Below are 11,869 nucleotides of genomic sequence, written 5' to 3'. Positions count from 1 at the left end.
AGTCTTTATGTCTCTTCCAGATGATACTGATGCAGGGGTAAGGTAATAATTAACCATAATAAATGTTAATTAATGTAATAATTAGTCTAATTTACAAGCAACCTTAACCTCATTAATCTCTACTTAATAGTTTTAAGTCATAACCTATAATTGACTTAATTAGCATAATTATCTTGTTTAACAGTATTATTAATCTTTAGTACCTAACCAAGTGCTATTAATTCGCAATCATTTGCATTACTGTCGTTAGAGTAACATAAACATTAATTGCAATTAGCTCCGTAAGAGTAATATTAACTTTAATTTTAATCAATATAGCACTTTTAAACTTAAAATTGTATTGTATATGTACTAACCTCCTTCCCTTGCAGGAGCCTGGACAGACGGGCTTTATTGGGTCTGTAGGGTTGTAGGATTGGGCATTAGGTGGGCGGGACCGTACACGACGCTTCTGGGTGACGGCTGTGTGCTTTCCGGGTCCGACGGGCCTCGGTCTTGACGACCTCCGGAGTGTGAGGGAGATGGATTTATGCGGGGGCCGCGAAAAGCAGCAAACCCGCTTCGCGGGTCGGCTGGCCACCTGCGGTGAATAAACACCATCCTTAACTTGACTTAGTCTATTCCCCACGTCAAACTCTAAAATGGTTCACCAATAACATCAATCACTAGCATTTAACCCGTCCTACACCTCTTCGTGGTTCGAGGGTTGATTGATTGAATGTAGAGTTTAATGGCACAAAATCCAAATGTGGACATGCTGCGCCAAACAATATGTTTATACATGTCAAAATTGAAGTGCATACTTATTTTCCTAAATATAATTAAAAATTGATAAAATCATATACAAACAATCAACGGTAATATTGGAATAAAATCACGTCAAAGTTAAAACACAGTAAAATAGTATAAAAGTAAGAATATCCTTCTAAAAATGAATAAATTCATGAACAGAATAAACTTATATACAATTTAAAATGCCAATAGCACGTAAAAATGCAAAAATGTTCGGATGATGAGAGTCACCTAACAAATCTCCCATAGATAAAATAGAACTGCCAAAAAAGGCAAGACGATGTCTGTTAAAATACGGGCAAATGATTAAAATATGGTGAATCGAAAGTAAAACATCACAAGTGTTGCATTGAGGAGGTGGTTCACCAAACAACAAATGTAGATGGGTCAGTCTGGTGTGTCCGATTCGCAGACGGGTAAGCTTAACATCTGCACTACGTAGTCGCAACACAGGGAAGGGTTCCAAATTTGACTTATGAGCGTGCAACTTATTATTCACTTGGTTATCCCACTGCTGCTGCCATAAAGATTTTATATACTTTTTAATATGTATTTTTACATCTGAGAATGGTATAGATAAATTTAAAGTAGTAGTAGCAGATCGCGCTGCTGTATCGGCTAAATCATTGCCTGGGATTCCAACGTGACTTGGAACCCAGCAAAATAAAATATCGAAACCATTTTTATGAAGATTAAATAGCAAATGCTGTATAAAACACAAAATGGGATGAGTTTCATTGTCAAAATGGTTGAGTTGGCGCAACACGCTCATACTATCTGAGTAAACGCAGTATTTTCGATTCAAACTAGCTGAAATAAGCCTTAATGCCAACAGAATTGCAACTGCCTCAGCGGTGAATACGGAACACATAGTTGGTATTTTATAACTGTAGGTGTCGTCAGCAATAACAATACCACAGCCTACATAGCCAGGACATTTTGAGCCATCTGTGAAAACCGGAACATGTTGACAATATTGATGACGATGAGCTTTGTATAGTTGCTGAAAAATGATAGGCGCTACTTGAGACTTACTATATACTTCGAATGCAGAATGAAAATGATACTGTGAAACGTTCCAAGGTGGAATAAGCGAGTGATCGACACATTGTGTAGTAGATTCACAGATATTGAATGATTGGTTGAGCGAGCGCATACGAGCATTAAGAGGGCGAACATGTGATGGTCGAGCATCATAAATTCGTTCTAAACTTACTGGGAGTGTTTCCCGTTTAAGAGGGTGTGATGAGGATGAGATTACGTGATAATAATATGTTAAACCGAGCTGCATTCGTCTCAAATCTAGAGGCAATTGGTGACACACAGCATACAGGCTTTCCACTGGAGAAGTACGAAATGCGCCGCTACATATACGCAAGGCAGTATGATGCACTGTATCCAACCTTTTAAGGTGAGAAGCTGAGGCAGTGCCATATACTGCACAAGCATAATCAATACGCGATAGAATAAGTGCTTGATATATCCGTAGTAAGGCAATACGATCTGCACCCCAATGCGTATTTGAAATGCGTATTGCCATGTTAAATCGAGGTTCGAGGGAGTAACGTCCATGGACGGCTAACGTAGATGGAGGGACGGTGAACTGAAGATTGCATTGAGACTTGGTGCTCTCAAGACTTGGATTTTAGATTTTAATTGATTTTGAGAGGTCAAAAAAATTCACTAGTGACTGAGATTTGGATTTTGTTTTAAAAGTGATGTCGGATAGCGAGGAAGAGGTGATTCCAGAGAGTTTTGATGACTCTTTAGAAGTGAGTCAGAAAGAATGGGCGACATCGGGGGCGTTCCTGAGGGAGAAGTTCTGCAGATTTATGGAAAAACACGTTAAGAAATTGAGTGTGGTTGAGCATTCACAACTATGGTCGATCATGTTAGACTACGGAGACCTTCTCAGCAGGCATACATGAAGGGCTCCACTACGAGGCCGAAGAAGCACTAAAAATTGCACTAAAACGCAATAACAAAAAGAAAAGCACTTATGCTGAAGTGCTGAAGAGAAATGGCCCATATGGGGGAGCCGAAAGTAACAGCAGATTACTGCGTCAAAATTACCAAGTGTGAGGATGGTGACCCGATACAGCTTATTAAAGAGAATCTGGATCCGAGTAAACTCAAAATCAGTATCAAGAGGATCAAAAAGACCAAAGACGGAGGAGCGCTCATAAAACTCGAAAAGGAAAGTGATACTCGAAAAATAGCAAGCGAATTTATTAACAACACCGAGTTGAGTAATAATTTTTACTGCCAGGTAGTCAAGAGATGGAGGCCAAGACTGATTTTGTACTGAATTGAAGAGGGTTATGAAAAAGAGGATCTTGCATCCAAACCAAAGGAAGCAAATAAGGAACTCGAAGACGCAGACCTAGAGACCTTATTCTCAATCAGTGGAAGAAAAGGCACTCACTGGGTCCTTAGGCTTGATCCTCATTCATTCTCGAGCATAATTAAAAGAGGACGTGTCAGACTTGGTTGGCACTCCTATAAGGCCAGTGAATACCTGCGGCCGCTGAGATGTTATAGGTGCAACAGGCTCGGCCATATTTCTCGAGACTGTGGGCGCGAAGAATCCTGCTCCAACTGTGGTCTGAGCGGGCTTAAGGAAGACGAGTGTCAAAATAAGAGTAACTGCATTAACTGTAAGGAGGCTAATACGAGATTCCATTTTAGTCTCAACACAAATCATTGTGCGCACCAACAAAGATATCCCTCGATTCAGTGGGCGAAGGGACTAATCCAGAGACGGACCAGATACCACACTTAGGTCCAGAAGACGTTCCGGAATTGTGAGCCCAAGGCGATACTCAACCTATGTGACACCACCTCAAGAAAATGTATTGCGAGCTGAGTCTCATTTGATTTCAATTTTGTTTTAACTGATTTATTGCTTTTAAATGTTTTAATTGATTTTAATAAAGTATTTGGTGGAGGGGCAAGACGCTTTGCGGGCCTTCTGCCTGGAGGCTGCTTGATGGATCTCAGTGGATGACGCTCAACCGCTGTCGACCCAGACTTGTTGCCTCGACTTTGACGTCGTTTCACTCTTGTTGCATCCCTATCGGGATCTTCCAGGCCTCCTTTGCCATCTGACGCGGCAATTGTGCTCAAATCATGCGTGACTCGGGACCATGTACCTTTGGGTCCACCTTCTACTCGGCCTCAAGTGACTGGCAGGCTTCGCAACGGCGGGGTATCAAAATTTGGCGTATGGGCAAATTTGCCTAGGTCGCAACACAAATTTCCTTAACTTGTCCTGTGAATGAAGGAGACTCTTAAGATTAATGGCCTCACTTCAATTGTCAAAATCTACTCCGACTCCCTTTCGGGACTTCAGGCACTCGACAGGCCCAGAGAGACTGCTTATATAATAAAGATGATTAAGGAAAATTACAATGACAATATCCGAATGTTCTGGGTGAAAGCACATGTTGGCACTAGAGGAAACGAAGACGCTGACAGGCTAGCTAAACAGGCCTGCGAAAAACCATACATTGATGTTCAGAATTACTCTCCAAAAGAACCATAAGATCTTACCACAGACATAAAAACTTGGAAACATGGCAGCAGAGATGGGACGACCCCCTAATGCAGGGACGTCATACGCATCATGTCATACCCAAAGTTAACATGAATAAACTGCATGCAAACTTTTACTCAAACCAGTTCTTAACCAATCATGGTACCCAAGGAGCCTATCAGGCGAAAGTCCACAGTAAACCATCCAATTGCCGGATTTGTACTAAAAATGAAGACCTTAAACATCTACTACTGGAATGCCCTACATTCCTAAGAGAAAGAGATCAATATTTCCAAAAAACCTAACCTTTACAAACCTAACAAAATATTGGAATCAAAAACAGATAAACACAGGAATACGGGAAATTATCAAAAAAAACATTTTGAAGAAAATACCCCAGAGACTCTGTAGACCTTCCTTGCCAACTCGAATCAGTAAGCCCTGATCTATTGTGCAGAATAACTGATTAAGACCTACATTTAAGTACCTGATTACACTAACGAACCCTAATGCTAAACAGTTTTCCCCTATCCTATCCGACTGTGACCGGTTTCAAACTTATTGTATTTTTCAACTGTCATTCGTGATATTGTAATTTGAACACTGTATAATATCATACTTTCATCTGTCAGATTTCTTGATGTAACGAAATTCCTTGCACATTTAAGTATTCACCTATTATGAACCATCGACCTATTTGATGACATCTTATAATGGGATAAATCTTCTTTGCTTCTGTGAACCCACTTGTACTTTGTAACTGTCATCTATTCATCTGTTTCCAAAATCTTAAACACAAATGTTAATTACGTTGATTATTTGAATTTATCAACTGTCATTCGTAACATTGTAAATTGAACACTGTATAATACTATCTTTTCGTCTGTTGGACTACTTGCTATGATGAAATTCTTAGCACATCTTAGTACTCACCAATAATTCTTTGTACGTATCGTCGTTCTATATGACTGCGATTCTTCTTTACATCTATCTCGATTCGTCATGTGTATCTAGTGAACCTGTAAACCGATGATGTAAATTTTGTGTTTCAATAAATCTTTACGCCTTCTAGGACGGGGGCGGGGCTTCAGTGGATTGCGAAGCTGCTCTGTGTGTGCAGCACTCAGATCTGGTATCAGACTAAAACTCCCATTTTAAGTAACTTTATTCAAAAATAAGATCCGTGCTTCACTGGACTTGAGTCTCGCCCAAATCACTGGCCACCCATCTCTTCCAGTGTTGCCATTCGTCGTTGCTAAGCCATACTCTTAAGTGTCCATATCTCTACTGAAGCAGCCACGAACGCCCACAGAGTCACAAGTACTCCCTGAATGCCCCCACGGGGACGGGACATGGTTAAGACTGTCTTAACTTGACTCCTCCGACGATATAACCAAGGAGGACTTGTTGGAGGCACTGATTAACCAGAATGATACTATAGACAGTGAAGATGTCGAGATTAAATTCCCTCTACGAGGTGGAAAAGAAAGAAACAACTGGGTAATCGTGTTTAAGCCGGGATCATTTAATAAGATAATGGAAATGGACAAAATTAATATTAGATGGTGACATTTCTTCCAAGAATCTATTAGGCAGTGTTTCAAGTGCTCCGAACACGGACATCTTGCCAGAGATTGCACCAAAGAAAAAGTCTGCAGGAACTGCTCGCAGCGTGGACATCAGGAGAGAGACTGCACAAAGTGTGAGCACTGCTGAACTGTGCAACAGCCAATAGTAATTACAGGACAACAAATGATGTTAATCGCAGCCCATTCGCCAGATTCACTTGGGGTCTCAGAGCACAAATATTGAAACGAATATATCTCCAGGCAAGCGAGAGAATCATCCTATATGCCGCCAGTGTCTGGTACAGAAACAATAGTAAAAAGAATGAAAAACTAAATAGTCTCCAGAGGATGCCACTGTTAACCTTAACTAAAACTTACGCTACTACTAGTACTGAGGCTATCCAGATACTGGCGGGGTTGGTTCCAATAACATTCAAGGTTATCGAGGCTGTTTATGCCAAGAGGGTGACATGGGGCTGGCGATTACAAGATCTTATGCATATACTACCTCCCGATTTTGACAACACTTTCAATTTTGATATGCCGCTCCGGGAGCACCCGTCCCATTATTGCTCCTTGCCCTGGGGATACAGTGCCCCTAGAAACCAGGGGGTGGAGATCTATACTGATGGCTCTCGGATGGAGATAGACACACCTGGAAAATTCCATGCTGCAATGATTATCAAGCAGGACGATATTACCATTTTTAAATCCTCAACCAGAGTCACAGACAATACTAATATCCTTATCGCAGAGCTAATGGCAATCAGATCCGCCTTCATTTGAATCAATAACAATAACTTCAATAGGGCTACTATCTTTTCAGACTCGTTGTCCTCCCTCCAGGCCCTGGCTGGAAACTAATTGAAAACATCAAAGCATATTGCCACAGAGGCATAATAATGAACTGGGTTAAAGCCCATGTGGGGATCCAGGGCAATGACGAGGCCGACGAAGCAGCTAAGGAGGCCATTGGCTCTGAGAGTATGGATCTCCAAGTTCTGAGGTCCCCTAGGCAAGCTAAGACCGAAATCAAGCGGATCATAATGGCAAGGTGGCAGTACAATTGGTACAATTCTGATAAAGGCCGGCAGACTTTTAAGTTTATCAAGACCCCGTCAATTACAAGAATCCAATCAAATTTTTATTTAAATCAATACCTGACGGGCCACGGAGTGTTCGGGACCTACCAAGGAAAATGTTTCAATAAGGATGATACATGTAATAACTGCGATCAACCCCAAACAGTGGAACATCTCTTATATCATTGTACCCGGTTCCGGACGCTCCGACAGCAACACTTCCTCGAGAAGAACGAACAGCAAATCTTTGCCAATATCACTTGCCGTAATATTATTAAACAAATTATTAAGATCACGCTCGAAGAACTGCTGGCCCAAAATTTTAATAACAGCCTTTAATTTCCATTAACCTTGTTACTGATTGTCGCCTTGCTAAATTACTCCATTTCCTGGACCACTTTACCATTTTTACCACTTTTAACATTTTTATATTATTGGTTATTTTAGCCTGATTTGTCAATTTTACAAGATTTGTTTGTTTTAAACGGTTTAATTGCTTTTAACCTCCATTTTTAATGCAGAAAATTTTAGTTATGTTCCTCGGTTTTCAATGCTCTTCGACATCCCCAGGTGTTTTTGCCTTCGGGGTGTGTACACTTTTATCTTGCCTTAATTGTTTTTAATATTTAAATACTTTACCCTTGCTTTTAAATTGGTATTTTACATACTATATCAGCTGGTCTGACTAGTGGTTTTTATTCTTGTCCCTTTGGCTAATGTTTAGTTGAATGTTTTTAACTCTACATTTTATGCTTTGGTGGTTGTGTTTTTACATTCGTCCTGTTGTACATTTGTCTCCAGCTCGTAAATTTTATCAATGTTTTGTCAGTGCTTTATCACTCTGGTGTCACCTATCTTTAACAGTTGTCACATTCGTAGAGCACTGTCAGGCTTTGACTGTCCGTGTTACTTTTACCTCCAGTTATCCTGGAGATCAGGGTATGTATTATTTGTTTTTTTTGTAATTACTTTCTGTCACTTGTTAAGGCTATAAGGGTCTGTTGACCTGCCATATAAAGGTTTGTTGGCCTGAATAATTCCTTTGGAGGTATTTTAACAATGTTTTTGTAAACCTTTTAAATTTTTATTTCAGTTCTATGTTAAATTATGTTAATGGCCTGTTGCCATCCCGATTCTTTTGTACTTCTTTCGTTTTTTTAATAAATGTCACGGTGGAGCTTGCGCCGGTGCTCGGATCGCCCCTCCTCTCCCGAGGGGGAGGGCTGTCGCGGCGACGAGTCCTTCCAATTTCCCGTATACCCACATTTGGGGGGGGGCGGGGTTATACTCAACCTTAACTTGACTCCTTATCCAGTCTCCAATCTCTAAATAATACAGATGATAATGAATACATTGTCAAAATGATTAAAGATAATTAATTATACACAGAATATAAAATTACACTGGATTAGGGCGCACGTCGGAAATGCGGGCAACGAGGATGCTGACAGACTAGCAAAACTGGCATGTTCCAAAGATAAAATAGATCTTCAAGACTTCCCATCCAAAAGATCTGTTCGACATTCTTTCTTAATGGATAGCCTTAAAACCTGGCAAACCAGATGGGAAAATCCCGAAAATCAAAGCCGCTTCATTTTCAATCTCTTACCTAAAGTTGATCATAAAAAACTATTCGCTAACTTTTATGTAAATCGATTCCTAACTAACCATGGAACTCAGGGTAGCTACCAATCAAAATTCCACAATAAAGGCATAAATTGCAAACATTGTAATTATACCGACGATATTTTCCATATTTTAATAGATTGCCCTGTTTTTTCCGAAACTTGATTGATATGATAACTTGGTTTTTATGTGAAGTTGAAATTTAATACCTTGATCAACTATGTAACACCTTGCTCAACTGTGTAATATGCTCTGAAATTTTGTTCATGTAAATTTCTCCTCAATGTACATTTTTGTTTTTTAATATTGAAACAATATCCCAAGTATATAATTGTTTACTATTTTTTGTGGGGTATTCGTTGAAGGGATATGCAGGCTTTGTTGTATCGTAAATTCGGCGCTTTTCTTCTCATTTGTGTTTGAGATATATGTAAATTAATTTTCACTACCTTGTATAAATTGTGATCCCTTCAAACTTTTGCATGTTTCCCTATTTACATATTGTTTTTAGTCTATTTTGAATTTTGATGTAATATGGTGCAATATCTTGAGTGTATTTCCATTCTACGCATTACTGAATTTTTCTCTTTCTGTACTTGAAATGCTCTATTATTGCTTAATGTGATGATATGCTTACTTTGTATTTTTGTACTATTATATATGTTCCATCAGTGTGTGGATTATTTTGAAGCTGGATTATAGAAACTGCTTCTAAATGTATATACTTTTTTTCTTGAAATGTTGTGCTGTATGTATGGTTATATTTAATTCTTTAGTAATTGTTCGCTTGTATATAGAACAAATGTCAATGTGGTGTAGAATTTCGGTATTAATCGATATGATAACTTGGCTTATTTTGTGAATTTGAAATGTAGTACCTTGATCAACTATACAATACCTTGCTCAACTATGTTCTATGCTTCGAAATTTGGCTCATGTAAACTTCTCTTCAATGTACATTTTTGTCTTATAATTTTGAAACACTTTACCAAATGTATAGTTGTTTACTATTTCTGGTGAGATGGAAGGCTGAGCAGGCTTTGTTGTATCGTAAATTCTACAATATTTTTCTCATCTGTGTTTGCGATAAATGTTAATTAAGTTTCATAACTTTGTATAAATTGTGATCTCTTCAAACTTCGGCATGTTTCTTCATTTACTTATTACTTTTAGTCCGTTTTGAATTTGATGTCTTGAAAGTTACATGGTACAATATTTTGAATGTATTTCTATTTTGCAAATTACCGAAATTTTCTCCTTTCTGTATGTGAAATGCTCTTTTATTGTTTAATGCGATGATATGCTTATTTTGTGTTTTCGTACTGTTATTTATTGTCCATCAGTGTGTGGATTATTTTGTGGCTGGATTATAGAATCTGCTTCTAAATGTATATATTTGTCTTTTTCTTGAAAAGTTGTACTGCATGTATGGCTATATTCAATTTTTTATGATAACTATTTTGGATACTTTTGTATACAGGATCTGTGTATAGCACTTGATTGGTTGTATGTGGTGCATCCATGGTTAGTACATTGTAAAATTCGGTTATTGTTGGTATACATGAATCATGTAAAATCGTGGCGGGTTTGTACCCGTCACAACACGACTATTGATTCTCTTTATCGTTTTTACATAGGTTTTTTTGTAAATTAGTACTGTCTAACCACTATTCCGGTGGTCATGTTAACAAGATTTAGCGACTTTTTGCTACATCATTTTGTTTCTGTATGGACGCACTGCGCATGTTAATACTTATTGTTCTTGAATTATTGTAACCTGCTTGTAAAACTTTGGAATTTCAATAAATCTTTGCGACTTTCTGGTCGGGGACGGGTCGGTGGATGGCGGTTTGGATGCTGCTTTGCGCGTGCAACACCTGGACTGTCTGAACGATCAAGATAATTTTCTTTTCTTTCCAATACCCGTTCATCACACTCAATAAGCTCCAAATCATAGGCCCCTATCGATGTGTTGCCATCCTATCGTTACTAAGCCAGTAGTGACATTTCTTTTACTGTAGCAGGTCACGTACGCGCACGGAGTTCACAGTACCACCTGGATGCCCAATTACGGGGGCGGGACAGGATTAAGCTTCGCTAATCTTAAGGAAAATAATCATACTCTATGCCACCAGTGTCTGGTACCGTAACACAATAAGGTAATGATAAACTTAGGTCAATCCAACGTGCATCTCTTATTGTCATTACAAGGGCCTACTCCACCACCAGTACTAACACCCTCCAGATACTGGCGGGAGTTAAACCAATACCTCCTAAAGAGGAATCAGTTGCTACTTAATAAAATATTTGTTATCTAAGGTTGCTTACTTCATTTTAGTTTATCAGTGTGATGAGTAAAAATTATACTTTTTTAAATGTTACTGAAAGTTTTAACATATTTCAGTAAAATTTGTGTTTACATTTTTTTTTTATCATTTTTTGAATTTGCTATTTCATAAAATATTTGTTATCTAAGGTTGCTTACTTTAATTTTAGTTTATCACTATCAATCACACTTCCACTGGAAAAAAATACAAATTTTAATCATGCTTTTGATATGTTTTTTTTTCTATCTAAACCTTGCTTGAAGACTGCATTTGATTTTCTAAATTTTCCTAAGCTCATTTTATGTCATTGTTTATAAACAATTTCTATTTTATTTCGTATGCTTTAGTTCTAATAACATGCAAAACATAATCATTAAAATCCAAAATAATCATTTACTAAAAATGTAAGTATCATATTTATAAAAATTAGACCCCTTTCTTAGTTTTATGTCAAAACTATAATAATAATAAATGCATAAAATCCCTTTAAAAATATATTTCTTTGTTTTTAATCCATAAATTTTATAACAAAAAGTTAGATAAAATTTTCCAATTTATAAAATAAAACTGGTATTTAATGCTTAAAAATATTTTTTTTTCACTCACACAGCAGTTATTTTTGTTAGAATTGATTTATTGTTAATCATTTCTGAAAACAAATAAATATATTAAGCATTTTTACACAATCTAAGAACATTTAATCTAGACAAAAAAAATAATAATAATAATTTGTAGAAAGTAAAAAATTAGTAGTAGAAAGTAAAAGAGAGTGACGAAAAAGTGTCAAGAAGCAGAAGGAAAAAAAACCCGTCATCGTCAGAAGTGATCAGCAAATCTGGGCCTAACTGTATGAGTCATCGTTTTGCGTCCTTCGACTTTCTTCCCATCTAGGAGGTATTGGCTAAACCCCTTCATCTGAAAATTATTGACGACACCTGG

General features: G+C 37.9%; 1 protein-coding gene across 1 annotated transcript; it reads right to left on the bottom strand.

Moving 5' to 3' along the window:
• Positions 1 to 958: 958 nt before the first annotated feature.
• LOC139426977 (uncharacterized) lies at positions 959 to 2,332 on the bottom strand. Its single transcript, XM_071187249.1, has one exon. The coding sequence runs from the start codon at positions 2,330 to 2,332 to the stop codon at positions 959 to 961; it is 1,374 nt and encodes a 457-aa protein (XP_071043350.1).
• Between the last annotated feature and the right edge of the window lie 9,537 nt (positions 2,333 to 11,869).

Source organism: Parasteatoda tepidariorum, chromosome X1 (genome assembly GCF_043381705.1).
Source record: "Parasteatoda tepidariorum isolate YZ-2023 chromosome X1, CAS_Ptep_4.0, whole genome shotgun sequence".
NCBI lineage: Eukaryota > Metazoa > Arthropoda > Arachnida > Araneae > Theridiidae > Parasteatoda > Parasteatoda tepidariorum.
Note: the sequence above shows the minus strand (reverse complement) of the source record. Positions and strands in the feature narration are given on the sequence as shown.